At 50.6% G+C, this 15,435-nt stretch overlaps 2 protein-coding genes across 4 annotated transcripts in view; one reads left to right on the top strand and one right to left on the bottom strand.

The window, feature by feature from the left end:
• Positions 1 to 6,976, top strand: part of Acot8 (acyl-CoA thioesterase 8) — an 11,744-nt gene extending 4,768 nt beyond the window's left edge. Inside the window, exons 3-6 of one of the 3 annotated variants that reach the window (XM_021155399.2) lie at positions 199 to 424; positions 3,822 to 3,979; positions 4,457 to 4,651; positions 6,734 to 6,976. In XM_021155399.2, coding sequence (XP_021011058.1) covers positions 199 to 424; positions 3,822 to 3,979; positions 4,457 to 4,651; positions 6,734 to 6,852 — 698 coding nt within the window. In that variant the 3' untranslated portion in view covers positions 6,853 to 6,976. The remainder of the gene's footprint in view (positions 1 to 198; positions 425 to 3,821; positions 3,980 to 4,456; positions 4,652 to 6,733) is intronic. The other 2 variants (XM_029474003.1, XM_029474004.1) reach the window with 2 other exon arrangements.
• Snx21 (sorting nexin family member 21) lies at positions 5,983 to 14,013 on the bottom strand. Its single transcript, XM_021155398.2, has 3 exons — positions 13,537 to 14,013; positions 12,992 to 13,149; positions 5,983 to 8,030 (listed from the first exon to the last, which is right to left on the bottom strand). Exons 1-3 carry the CDS (start codon positions 13,793 to 13,795, stop codon positions 7,356 to 7,358), a joined length of 1,092 nt encoding a protein of 363 aa, XP_021011057.1. The 5' UTR covers positions 13,796 to 14,013; the 3' UTR covers positions 5,983 to 7,355.
• Between the last annotated feature and the right edge of the window lie 1,422 nt (positions 14,014 to 15,435).

Genomic DNA, 15,435 nt, shown 5'->3' with positions numbered 1-15,435 from the left:
AAAAAAAAAAAAAAAAAAAACCAAAAAAACCCCCCAAAAAACCAAAAACAACCAAAACAACAACAACAGCAAAGACCCCAGCCAACCAACCAAGACATCAGGATGAGTAGAGCACAGGTGGCTGTTTGACTAACTGATGACGACGAGGATGGCCCGTGGATTTACTTAGGGTCACTGTACCCCTTATGCCCACTGCAGGGGACCCGAAGGTGCCAGTGCTGTACCACGTGGAGAGGACACGGACAGGAGCCAGCTTCTCGGTGCGCGCCGTGAAGGCCGTGCAGCATGGCAAGGCCATCTTCATCTGCCAGGCCTCCTTCCAGCAGATGCAACCCAGCCCGCTGCAGCACCAGTTCTCCATGCCCTCTGTGCCCCCGCCAGAAGAGCTGCTGGACCACGAGGCCCTCATTGACCAGTACTTAAGGTGAGGCCTGCGGACTCCGGAGAGGTGGGTTTTGTTGTTGTTCTTCAGTTTTTATGGTTTTATGGATGGGACCCCAGGATCCTAGTGTGCACTAGGTGTGCTCTACCACCGAGCCACACTCCAGACCTTAAGACATGCACTACTTTGACCTATAGTAAAAACCACAGTTAGGCCGGGCAGTGGTGGCGCACACGCCTTTAATCCCAGCACTTGGGAGGCAGAGGCAGGCGGATTTCTGAGTTCGAGGACAGCCAGGGCTACACAGAGAAACCTTGTCTCGAAAAAAAAACCAAAAAAAAAAAACCCCAAAAAACAAAAAAATCCACAGTTAGGCCCCAGGCATAATCTGCATTCCTGTAGAGACAGGCAAGTCTGTGAGAGTTCCAAGTTAGCCTGGTCTACATGGGGAGTCCCAGCCATCCAGCTCTATGTAGAGAGACCGTGCCTTTAAATAAAAAAGAAGACAGTACTAAGATGACTCGGTTTAGATACATTCTGATTATTTCTATACTATTCTCCATTTCCTTTTAAAAAATTAGTATTGTGTGTGATGAGTTTGTGTCTGCATGTGCATTCCACAGCATACGGAGGATGTGTGTGGCGTGTATGTCTGTGCACGTGCATGCCACAGCAGATGAGGACGGAGAATGACTGTGTGGGGCCTGCTCTCTTTTCTACCTTTACCTGGGCTCGGAGGATGGAACCCAGGTCCTCAGGCCTGCATGCCATCTCGCCTGCCCGCTCTTTATTTTTAAATGTATTTATGTATTTGTTTAAATATAGGAGTGCTCTGTCTGCATGCACACCTACATGCCAGAAGAGGGCATCAGATCCCTTTATAGGTGGTTGTGAGCCACCATGTGGTTCCTGAGACTTGAACTCTTGACCTCTGGAAGAGCAACCAGTGCTCTTAACCGCTGAGCCATCTCTCCAATCCACGTTTTTATTTTAATTAGTGTGTGTTGTATGAAGTCATGGGTCTCATTTTGACAGCTTCATGCATGTGTCTACTGTATTTTTATTATATGTCCCTATTATATGTCCCCACATTACCTCTCTCGCCCCCTTCTTCATACAGTCCCAGGGCAGTGTTTTTAAGCTCTGGCTCCTTTTCATGAGTGGGCCAGGGAGCCTCTAAGTAGGTCTTGAGTATAAACTAGATACCAGCACTTGGGAGGCAGAGACAGATGGATCTCTGAGAGTCCCAGTTTAGCTAGGGCTACATGAGACCCTATCTCAAAAACATGGGGGTGGTCTGAAGAAATGGCTCAGCCATTAAGAGCACTTGCTACTCTTGCAAAGTGTGGTGGTCTGGGAGGTATACTCTGATAGAGCGTGTGCATAGCATGCCCAGGACTCTAGATTCATTATCTGCAATACTGCATGCACATATATATCTATATGCATATATAGATATATATGTATACAGAAATGTATTTTATATACAGTATATAGAAGCAAAAAAAAGGAGATATTAGAACCCAGTGCATCTAGGGCAAGAGGCCTCTGAGCCACTTCAGTTTCAGTGTTAGCACATGTGCATGTGGGATCATAATGCAAAGCTTTGGGCAGAGCTTTACACTCAGCCAGCACAGGCAAGGGGTAGCTTTATTGTTATTAAAATATTGGTTGGGGCCAGTGAGATGGCAGCCATCTCACTGGAAGAGGTGCTTGCTATACAAGTCTGATGAGCTGGGTTCAATCCCTGGAGCCCATGTAAAGGTGGGAGTAGAGAACTGACTCCACAGGTTGTCTCTGACTTTCACATACATGCTATAGAACACGCACATGCTCTTTGTACCTGCCCATAATAAATGAAATGAGATATTTTAAAAATTGACCCTTGGTTCAATTCTCAGTTCTTGAATGCAACAGTAAACGATTGAATCCAACAGTGAACGGCTGTTACAACCACTTGGTAAATAACTGGCCACCTCCAGTCCTGGGCTGCTGCCCTCCCTGCTTCAGGCCTATGGTGCAGCAGCTTTGGAGTTAACGCATAGCAGAATGAGGCCCTCCTCTGGGACCTTGCTGCAGAACGTGGCCCGCTGCTCAGTATCTTCACTTTAGTGTCTTCTCAATATTTTGACTCTTCCTTGGTAACATATTTCTCACTGAGATCACAATGAATAAAGTTTGAATTAAGTTTCGACTCTGGATCTAGACACAGACACACACGGAATCTGGCCAGGGTCTGTGCCTCTGTTAGTACCTACCTGCTATGGGACCTTCCACCCCCAACCTCGCATGGTCCTAGATTCTTCATACGGGAGCAGTCGTTTCTCCAGCTGTGTTGCTTGTGTTGGATACTGGGGTGGCAGCAGCAGGGCATGAGGGATGGGTGTGGGTTCAGAAGACTGAATGGCCAGGATTCAGGTCTAGACTCTGTCTCTGATAGTTGTGTGAGTTTGAGCCAATGCTTACCCACTTAAATCCATACATTTGGTTATGACTTGAGCTAATCATAACTCCCACCTCAAGGTTGCTTTGAGAATTCAGTAAGAGGTGTATGGGCACTTAGCTATGTAGGGGTGTGTGAGGCTTCGTGTGTGCAGAAATAAAAATAATGTATTATTGCTAAAGGAGCCTGAATTCAGGACTGTGCTCCTCAATAAGGTAGTACCTGACCCTATAGGCTACCTTAAGCTTATGAAATAGAACGAACAGTTCTTTTGTGTGTGTGGTGCTAGGGATCAAATTCCCCAGGGCTTGGTGCATGCTAGGCTGGCTCCTCATCCCACACCCCTCATTGATCTTGTTCTCTGGGTACAGCAGCCACGTTGCAGGTTCTCAGTCTCATGTGGCTAGTGGCTGCCACCGTGGACAGTACAGATGAACAGTCCACCAGACTGATGGGTGGGAGCGGCAGAGCCTACTAAGTACTGAGGGTTCCATGGAAGTGGTGTCATCCGGCACAGTGCTTCCGACTGCTTAGAGAATGCAGGCACATCAGGAGGTCTCTGGATGTCCACAGTGATGAAGTGGTTAGATACATGAACTGCCTGATACCAGATCTCCCTTCGTGCTCTGAGCAAGCCACCTGGGTTCCTGTGCTCATCTCTTACCAGTTGACCACACTTGTCATGTGAGGTTGTGTCAGGGCTTGAGTTGTGGTCGTGTGCAGTGCTTGGATCAGTGCCTAGGCCTTAGCTGTGTCTGTTTGCTATGAGACAGGTCACATTATTACTGTCATGTTTCAGGAGAGAAAAATCGGCTCAGAGAGATGACTAACTTGCCCAAGGCGGAAGGGACAGGGAAGGGGATTCATAGACTATATTGTTCTGTCAGCACCATGAGGAGGCTTTGCAAAGCCCCCATGGCAAATGGTGAGGATCAGAGGGGCAGGAGAGAGACGCCCCACCTCCCTGGATGTCCTTGTTCCTGTGTTTACTTCCAGGGACCCTAACCTTCACAAGAAGTATCGAGTGGGGCTGAACCGAGTTGCTGCCCTGGAGGTACCTATTGAGATCAAGGTGGTGAACCCACCCACCCTGACCCAGCTGCAGGCACTGGAGCCCAAACAGATGTTCTGGGTGCGTGCCCGGGGCTACATTGGTAAGATGACCCACGATTCGGAGGAATGCAGTTCAGGAGTCTAGGCCTTGCCACACTCATTGTCCTCTGTGGCTTGGCTATACCACTCTCTCTTTGGCCTGTTTCCTAATCTCTTACCAGAGCCCTTACCCTTTAACATGAGAACCATTGTTGGACCTTTCTGGGGAGAAGCAAGCTACCATGCTGATATTCTTACCTAAGTCGGCAGTTAACAATGGATGTCTTTGTGCAAATTGGTTCCAGGACCAGAGAGAGCAGCTGGGGGTGAGAGACTTGGGAAGAACGGGTTTACATTTAACTTAGATCTGTCCTCTCTTAGTCCTTCTTTATCCTTACACACAAAGCCCCTACCTGGGTCAGGTGCCCTTGCACAACGACTCATTTGTGTATGGCAGCCCCCTTCTCCCCCACCTCCCTGCAGGCCCTGAGCTGGAAAAGCCAGGAGCCCAGGGCTGATGGGATTGGGACCTGTTGCAGGGGAAGGCGACATCAAGATGCATTGCTGTGTGGCTGCTTATATCTCTGACTACGCCTTCCTGGGTACAGCACTGCTGCCCCACCAGTCCAAGTATAAGGTGAACTTTATGGCGTCGCTGGACCACTCCATGTGGTTTCACGCCCCATTCCGAGCCGACCACTGGATGCTGTACGAGTGTGAGAGCCCCTGGGCTGGTGAGTGTGGGCCCCGGGTCCGTGTCCGTGTGATGGGAGGGAACCTGCTTGGTTTTTGGATGATGCTGCCTCTCGCCACTTCCTGGGGCTGCTGCACAGGCTTCTTGCACTGCGGCCCCTCTTGGTATTTGTACAGTCCTCAAAAATTTAGGAACATCCAGGAACGATTGACTTTATCTGCGACCAGTACAGGTGGCCAGACACCTTTAGATCCCCATGTGAACTTGGGCAAATCCGTTTTGAAGCTTTTTCTGGTTTTGTTTTTTGAAACCAACCAGAGTCTCATGTGCCCTTGCTGGTCGTGAGCTCTGTATGGAGTGGAGTCCAGCCTTGAATTCATGCTCCTCCTGGCTCCACGTCCCAAGTGCTGGGAGCCACTGTATTCCTGCTTCTCGGTTTTTTTCATCTGAATAAATAGGCTTATGTTAGACTGTACCATCTAAACCCCATAAGCCACCAGACTGCCACTAGAGGGAGCTGTTTCTAAGCAGATTGCATTGTGTCCCCGCAGGTCCTGGAGCAGGTCAAGCAAAGTGCCTGGCCTTTTTTTAGACAGTCTCGTGTATCTTAGGTTAGCCTTGAGCTCACTCTGTAACTGAAGGTGATTGCTGCTACCTGATCCTCCTGCCTCCTCCTGAGTGCGGGGATCAAATCCAAGCACCTTGTATGCTAGGCAAGCACCCTGTTAACTGAGTTACAGCCTCAGAAAACTGGGTTTTTGGCTTTTTTTTGGGGGGGGGTTTGAGACAGGGTTTCTCTGTCTCTGTATAGCCCTGGCTGTCCTGGAACTCACTTTGTAGACCAGGCTGGCCTCAAACTCAGGTGTTGGGATTAAAGGCATGCACCACCACACCTGGCAGTTTTTTGGTCTTTTTTTGAGACAGGGTTTCTGTGTAGCCCTGGCTGTCCTGAACTCACTCTGTAGACCAGGTTGACCTCGAGCTCAGAAATCCACCTGCCCTTGCCTCCCGAGTGCTGGGATTAAACACTGCCCAGCATGACTTTGGTTTTTCAAGATAGGTTTTCTCTGTAGCTCTGGCTTGCTTGGAACCTGCTTCTGTAGACCAGGCTGGCCTTGAACTTACAGGGATCCATCTGCCTCTGCATCTTGAGTGTTGAGATTAAATGTGTGCACTGCCACCACCTGGCTATAAACTGTATTTCTAAGGAGCTCCCTGAGTGATTCTGTGAGTTAGCACAGTGGGGCAGGGCACTGTGGTCTGTAGGGGCACCACTTCTAGATGCTCCTTGTAGGGGACAGAGAGAAACCCAGACTCCACAAAGTCTCCTGTTAGAACCTGGCTTCTTTTATAATGAAGTACACTTCAAAGGAAGAAAAGCTTTGCTTTATAAACGGATGAAACTTAAGCAGCTCCTTATCGTCAGGATGGAGTACGGACACCATCGCTGCACAGGATTCATGACCTTGAAGTTAGGACACTCGGTCAGCTTTGGCCTGATCCTCCGGGCCGAGTTCCTGAGCCTAGTTGTACTTTAGTATCATTGTCTGGAAAACAGGACAGGGAGTGACGCTCACACCCTGTGGCTAAAGCAGACCTCAGTGGGCTCTGCTGTGTCACCTGAAGTTAGCCTCCTGAGGATAACTGGACCAGGCTCAGAGCCACCAAGGGAAAGATAGAGAAAGGAGGCCACACACTTTGAGGGCTCTAGATCCTCTCAGGTGCACCCTCCCCGTTGTGGTGGTGTGGGTGAATTACCAGCTGGGAGGACTTGGCTTCCTGTGTCAGAAAGGAAAGAATGGGATTCTGACAAGTGGCCAGAGATGTGGCAGTCTGCTTGGCCAAGCCTTTGGAGACTTGTCAGAGCCCCTCTGTGATCTTTTTGAGAAGTGAGCAGATACTACGTGAAAGTGCTTTTAAACCATCAAGTGGTGCTGGGGTGTGGGGATCCCCCCAACCCCCAGCGACTATAATAGGCTCACACAGGGGCACTTGGCACTTTGGAATCATGATGTTCCAGTGTGCGGTTGTATGGGGGCAGCTCTGCCCTGTGTCAGGTCCTTTGCAGGCAAAGCACGCTTGTGCTGAAGCAGGGGCCATCTCACCTTCTCCTTGCTTACAGGTGGCTCTCGAGGGCTGGTGCATGGGCGGCTGTGGCGTCGGGATGGGGTCCTTGCTGTGACCTGTGCCCAGGAGGGTGTGATCCGATTGAAGCCTCAGGTGTCAAAGAGTAAGCTATAGTCAAGGATGCCTGGCTCGGCCTGGGGCTAAAAGGACTTTGCACTGCCATTTCTGAGGCAGGGGTCACAGTTGAGAGCTGGGCTTCCTGCCTCTTACATACAATAAAGAGATTGCTAACACTGGAGTAGCTGACCTTTAATAGAACTACAGCCCTCCCCATGCCTCTGACTTCAGGACTACAGTCGCAGTCCCCAGCCCCTCACCAAACTGTTTCACTGGTTTAGAGGCCCATGGAAACAGAGACATACTGATTCTGACCTTGGCCACAGCCTCCAGCTGTGGTAGGCTGAAGAGCCTGTGCCAAGGCTTCCTCCTGGTGTCATCCTAGGGTAACCCCAGCCAAAGCCTGCTCGGGGTCCTGTCTGGCATAATAAAGTTCCTCTCAGTCTACTGCAGACTCTTTCTGGAACTACTATTGGGGCTCCCAGTTGCTGTGTCCTCAGCCCCTGTCCCCTAACCTGGGGCAGCCTGTCTCCTAGGCATGGCCTTAAGACAGGAGGAAGTTAGTCCAGCACCTCTTTGATGAGCAGCTCCTTGAGGCTGGGCGGTGGGGTAGAGGTAAGGCCTGCTTCCTGTAGTGCCTGAAGCTGGGCCTCCGACTGCCGTTTGTCCAGGCCCAGGCGCCAGGAGAGCCGGACATGGGCCTCAAGAAAGGGTGCCAGGAAAGGATGGGGTCTCTTGTCCCCCAGCAGCTGCAGGGCCTTCTCACTGCAGGCTCGGGCTTCGCCGGGATCCTCCAGCTCCTGATGGCACACGGCCAGCCCAGCCAGAGTCAACAGGGGACGGTCTGGGCCAGAAGGGGTGCCCAACTGGGTCTGCAGCTGCCAGGCGTTGGCCCACAATGCCAGAGCCTCACGATAAAGACCAGTGCAGGTGAGGCTCTGTGCCCGCCGCAACTCTGGCAGCACAAAGAAGTCCTGCAGGTCCGGAGCTTGGCGTAGCTCTGGCACTGCCTGCAGGTGGCCCAAAAACTGTTCAAAGGCCCTGCTGCGACGGGCAATGGTTTCTGCAGTAAAGTTCCGGCGCAGGCGCTTACGGGGAAAGGCGATGGCAGACATGGGGCCCCGGAATTGCCGCTGCAGGTTTCTGTGCAGCCGCTCAAAGTCCGAGTATCGGCGAGAGATCTGGGCTGGCTGGCGATCTGGTGGCCCTGGGCCCATCACGGCGAGGGTGTAGAGCTGTAGGAAGGGTGGATGTCAGGGCTGATGTAAAACCTCCGTGGGTCTCTTCCCTCCCTCCCGTCCATACTCCGGGCTCTGCTCTTCCACCTCACCTCTTCTGAGACTGGCTAGGAGGAAGCTGCAGAGCTGACCTTACCTTACCTGAGGCTCCTCTGAAATGACCCAGGCCCAAGGCAGCATGGGGGGAAAAAGACAGAAATGAGTTTCAATGTCTGGGGCTGCCACCATGTTACTGCTCTGGGAAATGCCCAGCCCCTAGGGAGTTAGTTGTTGGGAAAGCCTTAGGAAAGCCAGGAGTGACCTGAAACCCAGACCCCTCTTTTGGGCGTCTGAGCCTTCTGAGAGCCAGCTAGGAACTATGTGCCACTCTGGATACATTACTGGCCAAGCTCGTTCAAACCAGACCAAAGGATGGGTCTTCAGACAGCCTCAGTAGCAAAAATGACGAGTTTGCTGGACTGGGACTCATGTAACCTCAAGTCAGCCTCCTTCCTGTGACTCAGGCAGACAGGATCTCAGATGCTCCCGTGCTCTGGTTAGAAGTCCCTAGGCTAAGGTCACTGTTTGCTCAGGGATGCCCTGCTTTGGTGCTCAGGGTGTCTAGGTGTCGCACACACACTGGAGTGCACTGCATCAGAAACAGGTGGTTCCTGATGCTCTCGGATCCCTTTCTGGTTTTGTCCCTCGAGACAGTCTCACCGTGTAGCCCATGATGGCCTCTAATTCACAATCTGACACAGCCTCCTGAACGGTAGGATTAAAGGAATGTAACACCATGCCCAGTCTCTTCAATTCTTTAATTCTTTTTTTTGTTGTTGTTTTTGTTTTGGGTTCTCTCTCTCTCTCTCTCTCTCTCTCTCTCTCTCTCTCTCTCTCTCTCTGTGTGTTGTTGTTGTGTTTGGACACACACCCGAGTCTGATGCCATAGTTTACAAATGGAGGTTAGAGGAAACATTTCAGGATTCTGTTTTCCTCTTCCATCATGAGATTTGAGGACAGCTCAGGTCATCGGGTCATGACAAGTGCTGGGCTATTTAGTTTGGCAAGACGGTGTTTTGGTTTTTGAGAGAGTCTCCTGGGTCCTGGCTGACCTCAAGCTTGTTCTGTAGTCAAGTGCTGACACTACAGGATTACCCAACCACACCCAGTGTATGCAGACTGGGGGATGGAAGCCAGAGCTTTCTGTGTGCCAGCCAGGCACTCTACCAACAAAGCAAGCCACACCGCCAGCCCTCTGCAGTAATCCAAGGTCTCTGTAGCCCAGGCTAGCCTTGAACTTTTGGTGTTCCTCTTGCCTTAGCTCCAAGGGTTGGGATTACAGGCATGAGGCACCATGAATGGCTTGCTCGCTCGTTTCCTTCCTTCCTTCCTTCCTGACTTCCTTCCACCATGGGTTCTGGGGGTTAAACTCAGGTTGTCAGGCAAACACATTTTCTGGCTGAGCCTTTTCCCTGGCCCACTAGCAGCTTTCTCAAGGAAACCAAAGGCTATAATGATTCCTGCTTGGTAAACACTAACCAGGATGCCTACAAAGTGTCCCCACAGATCCGAGATCCAAAGTAAGGATCAGTTAGGACTAATGAGGATTGATGACAGTTTAAATGGGGGACCTGCAAGGGTCCACATTAGAGGGCTACCCAGCATATGCACACATTCCCCCCGAGTATATCCAGTAGGACTGCCAATAGTCCCGTTATTCCACTTAGGTTTGCCTGGTGTTTCATTTTTTGAAGATTCACAGTGCGTTAAAACAACAAAACCCACTTCACACCCATCCGCCCTGGATTGTTCAAACATACAGACTAGATACTGTTTCCTTTCTTTTTTTTTCCCCAGGCTGGCTTTGAACTCCTGATCTTCATGCCTCCATCTCCCAAGTACTGGACAAACACCCACCTGCCAGGCCTCGCTCTTTTCTTGTTTTTCTACAACCCTAAGAAAAGGTGTTTTCCACAGGACACACTGTAGGAAGAGCTGCTCTGCATCAGTCTTTTAGGTATATAAGTTGATTTTTAAAATGCTAACATGCTTATTCTTAAAGAATTTTATGTACATATAAAACTACTTTGAGGGCTGGTGAGATGGCTCAGTGGTTAAGAGCGCCGGCTGCTCTTCCAAAGGTCCCGAGTTCAAAGCCCAGAAACCACATGGTGACTCACAACCATCCGTAACGAAATCTGACACCCTCTTCTGGAGTATTTGAGGACAGCTACAGTGTACTTACATATAATAAATAAATAAATCTAAAAAAAAAAAAAAAACAAATCTAAAAAAAAAAAAACCAAAAAAAAACCTACTTTGATTATATTTATTGCTCACTCTTCCCTTCTATTTTTATTTTTAAATTTTTGCCAAAGACCATTTCCTATCCGCATAGGTAACAGTGGTTGTGGTTGTTGGGCCTCGGCTGTAGGTCAGTGACCACGGTCTTCCTAACTTGTGTGAGGCCATGGGTTCCATTGCAGTAGCACAGCATGGTGTGACTGCTGTTCTGTCAACTGCCTCGTGCTGGACCACACATCTCCATCCTGCTGTCACTTAACCATCAACAGCCCTGCAAGGTTGGTCTCTGGTCTCTGTCAGCTGAGGAAGCAGGCTCCAAGAGGGAGTGAAGGGCACCACACTGGCTCAGAGACCAGATGCTAAAGCCGTTACTCTTGACCTCCAGGGGAAGAAATATGGAGACATGGGATGCCCACTGTATGGAGGAGGAAGCTTCATTTTCTAGACACAGGAGAGGACAGAAGATGGCCCCTGCCGCCCCCCCCCCCTTAAGGCTTTTCAACTAGGTCTCCTGAGTCACGCACATTCCTTTCTGAGAGAGCGGTTCTTTGTTGACTGACCCTTGGTATCTCCTTCCTGTGCATGACCCCTTACCCACCTCTGAGCTCTGGAACATTGCCACTTAAGACTGGACCGTCAGGGGCTAGGAGTGTGTAGGTGGTGGTGCAGCATCTACTCAGCATGCATGGGATTTGATGCTTAACAAGATCTAAAGCCTGCATCACCTCTCCCTGAACAAAGTGGAACAGTCATGGGTGTGGTCCTTGTTACTAACAGCAACAGAGAAGGGTGGAGGGACCCAGATGCGGGCCAGGCCTCCAGGGCCCCTGGCCTGCTGAATCAGAGGTAGAAGAGGGGAGGGACAAGCTGGGAGTTGTCACTGCCAGGGCAGACCAGGACCAGCTAGCTCAGATGGGTTTCAGACCTGAAGGGGGCAGAACCCGGTAGATCTCTGTCTCTCTGCCAGTCTCTCCCCTTCACACAGCAAGGGAAACAGGGACTCTAGGCCTGGCTCCAGACTGCTCTCTACTCCTTAGCCCTGATGGTGCTGGAGGTGGGAATGCTGGAGAGCAGGTTCACCAGGAGGGTTGCAGCAGGCTCTCCATACCTGACATTGCCAATCTAAAGTTAAATAACAATACAGGCTGAATATCCCTCATCCAAGATCAGAAATCAATAGTTCAGATTTTGGAATATTTGCATATATATATATGTGTGTGTGTGTGTGTGTGTGTAAACACACACATATGTATATACACATGTATATGTACATATGTGTATATATACACACATATGTATATACACATGTATATGTACATATGTGTATATATACACACATATATATGTATATATGTGTATATATATATATATATACATGTCTTCCAGGAGACTCCTGTCCACCGAGCATTCATTACATCTTCTAAACTCGAATTGCTGATGCATTTTATGGCTTTGAGCTTCTGTAGCTGAGACTGATCTTGAACCCTTGACTCGACTCCCCTTTCAAGCGCTGGGCCCACAGGTATGAGCCACCACCACACCCATTTATGCAGAGCTGAACCAGCGCTCCTGTCCACCGAGCATTCATTACATCTTCTAAACTCGAATTTCTGATGAACTTTATGGACACAGCCCGAAGGCAGTTTGGCTTTTGTTTGTTTTGAGACATGCATGGTTTTCCGTAGCCCAAGCTGGTCTCGCTTAGTATCCGGACTGCCCTTAAACTGACACATTTGCTCTACTTCCCAAACGCACGAGCACACTCAGCTCCGGGTAATTTCCTATCATTTCCTGGGTTTGGGATAAAGCTCAGAGGTCTGCAGCACTATAAACAGCTACTATATCAATGAGATACATTACAATTTGTTGTTTGGCTTTTTTTTTTTTTTTTGAGACAGAATCTAAATATGTAGCTGTAGTTAGCCTTGAACTTGGGGGGCAGTCTTATTGCTTCAGCCTTTCAAGTCCCTGTGCAATATTTTTTAAATGGGCCTACATTTTGCACACATATCAAGTGAAGTTAGAAGTTAGGTGTGGAATTTTCCACTTGCGGCCTCACGTGGGCACTCAAATGCTTCAGATTTTCAAGCATTTCAGATTGGGGAATTTGACACTATACAGCTACCGTTTTAATCTATCACAGTGCCAGACAATGCTAAGGTTTCCCTGCACCTGGCTTCATTTACCTCCTATTATAATCCCATGTATTGCCTATTGCTCAAAAGAGGAAACTGGGGGCCACTGAGGTCACAGAACCCACCCAAGGGGAAGCCACTGGTAAACACAGGGGATGTGATCAAGGCTGATCTGGATCCAAAGCCCATTTCCTTAATCCTGACCCATGTCACTGGGTCTCAACACTGTGTCCTGCTGCGGTTGACAAAAACCCACAGGGTACAGAAAGAAACACACATCAGTTCTCTTAACCTCAAGATTAGGACAGGAGGCAACTCCTAAGGCCACATTCTCAGTTTTAGAGAAACTAAGTCATTTGCCTGAGGACTTGTTCAGTTGACAGCCATCTTCTCATCTGGTCTCAGTTCCCCCAGGTGTAAAATAAGGACATCCATTTATAACTGCATGGCCACGACCCCCGCCCCCAAATCTGTGCTATTCCCTTTCTTTCAGCTAGACGTCTAGCCTCGCTGCTCAAGGGTTCCTGGAACCTCACTCACCACGTACTTGGAGGGAGGGTCTTTGACAACATTGGCGCTGGTCACCTCAAAGAGCAGCCTCTGTGGAACTAGGGTGTTTCGAGACTTTTTCCAGAAATCCTGCAGCTGGCGGGCCAGGAGTTGACTGCTCCGTTGTCCATCAGGTGGGGGACTTCGTTCTGCACAAGCACATGACCCGTCATTATGGGGCTGGCTAGCTCCAGAGTTAACGTAAACAAAATGCCATGACCTCATTCACGGGAGCGAGATGTGCTTCACCCCAGCGCCTGGCTTACAGTGGATGCTAAACCTCCACCCGAAGCAGCTAGCACACCCTACGTTTGTTTCCCTGGTCCTGTGCATTTAATATCTACAAAAAAACCCGAGATGGTGTGATTCCCATAGTGTTGTGAGTCAAGGTCACACAGCCAAAACCGTGTCTGGGAGAGCTTATAGTGTCAATAGTTTCAGAGAGAGAACTCAGAGCCCCCAGGATGCCCTCGGACCGCGTCCAGCGGGGAGGCCTAACCGAGCCCCGGGGTTCCTGTCTGTCCTCCCGCACTCGCCTGCGTCTTCTCCCGATGCCCCGTCTCCAGAGGGCGGCGAGTCGAGGCCCGCCTCGTCGTCCTCGTCTTCGTCGTCAGGGTCATCCTCCGCACTGGTGAAGCTGAGGGTGCCACTCAGGCGGGAGGACAGGCCCTCGGCGTCATCGTCCTCCAGCTCTGAGCTCTCAGGGAACTGCTCGGCCTCTGGGCCCGCCGCCGCCTCCCCGGGGCCATCGCTGGCCAGGGCGTGTCGCAGCCGGTGTAGGAGCCGCGAGGCCATGGCACCCAGGGGGGAGCGCGCCACGCTGGGTCCAGGGCTGAAGAGGGAGGGGACCCCCGCCCGGAGAGGGGCCCGGGGGCGTGTCAGGGGCGTGGCACAAGAGGCCACGCCCACGAGCCGCGGCCGCGGGGGACGTGCGGGAGGCCGGCCTCTGCCCTGTTCCTCCCGCAGGCCGGGACGCGCCTCCACCCACCGCGTCCCAAGTGCGTTCGGGGCGGGCTCCCGGGATTTGGTGCAGCAGCCCGGCGGATTTAAGAGGCTCTCCGCCCAGGCAGCTCACGGCGCCGCCTCGCTGCTTCCTGCCGCCGCTCCGCCCCCGCGCCCCCAGCTCCCTCTCCGGGAGCTGTTAGAATCCCAAGCCGCTGCTTGCGAGAGGGACACGAAGGGCAGCCGGGCGGGCCAAGGCTTCCCCCCGAAACCCAGCCGGATCGTGGTGGCCGCGCCCCCTCTTGGACTCGCCCACCCCTCCCGGTCTCCCGGGGCAGCCCCAAGCTTTACCCCTAATCTCCATACAGTGCCATGTAACTTTACAGTGTAATTTCGCGGCATTTGGGAGCTCGGCCCTCCCTTGAGTGAAGCTTGAAATCCGGTTTCGTCCAGCCTAGGTTTTCTCATATGAAACAAGAATACTAATGCTCATACTAAATTTTCAGCTCTTGTAAGAACCCCAGTCCGGTGCCTGTGTGAGAGACCTAGCCCTTCCTAGTTTCGTTTGAACTTCACCTGGGGGGAAGTAGTCAAACAGGAAAACATCCAGAGAGGCTGTTACATGTTCAAGGTTGCACAGTTTGTCAGAGATCTCTAGTGTGGGAGCTCTTGAGCCGATTTATTTTCCCACGCGTGCGGGGTTGGTTGGGTAATCTCTATAACTCTCTTGGAGAACTGTAGTTTATCTTTTACTGCAGGGTAGCAGTAGTCAGGAAAATGATTGCTGATCCCTGTCCCAAGGCTTACATGTCAGACCTAGCAGGCAGATTTGGCTAGTTAGACAATAAAACAAGTTATCTCAAAGGACAGGTGTGGTGCTACTGTGGTTCATGCCATTAATCCTAGCCCTGGCTCTCGGGGGGCAAAGGTAGGAGGATCATTGTGAGTTCAAGGACAGCCTGGTTTACTGTTGAGGTCCAGGACTAAATTAGAGACCCTGCCTCAAAATTAAGTATCTCAGACAGTATATCCGATCCCCTTTTAGGGCATGGGAGAAGGATGGAGGATATATTCTTGAACGGAAAGACCTTCCTGGCCTTTACTGAACAGAAGGGTCTCAGTTTTTAGCACTCATGGTGTCTTGTAAGTATTTCATACACTGTCACATGTCAGTCTCAGAGGATGAAGTTACAGTAATGACTCTTTTTTTTAAACGATTTATTTATTTCATATATGTGGTTATACTGTCGCTGTCTTCAGACACAGCAGAAAATGGCATTGGATGACCATTACAGATGGTTGCTGGGAATTGAACTTAGGACCTATGGAAGAGCAGTCAGTGCTCTTAGCCATCTCTCCAGCCCCTCCCTCTCTTTAATGGTTCGTTTTTAATATGAGGAAACTAAGGCTGAGACTGGAAAGATGGTTTAGTGGTTAAGGGTGTGTATTTAGAAGAACTCTGGTGGAAGACCAGAGCTCGGTTTTCAGTACCC

The sequence above is a fragment of the Mus caroli genome, chromosome 2 (assembly GCF_900094665.2).
Source record: "Mus caroli chromosome 2, CAROLI_EIJ_v1.1, whole genome shotgun sequence".
Lineage (NCBI taxonomy): Eukaryota > Metazoa > Chordata > Mammalia > Rodentia > Muridae > Mus > Mus caroli.
This window is presented reverse-complemented; position numbering and strand designations above follow the sequence as displayed.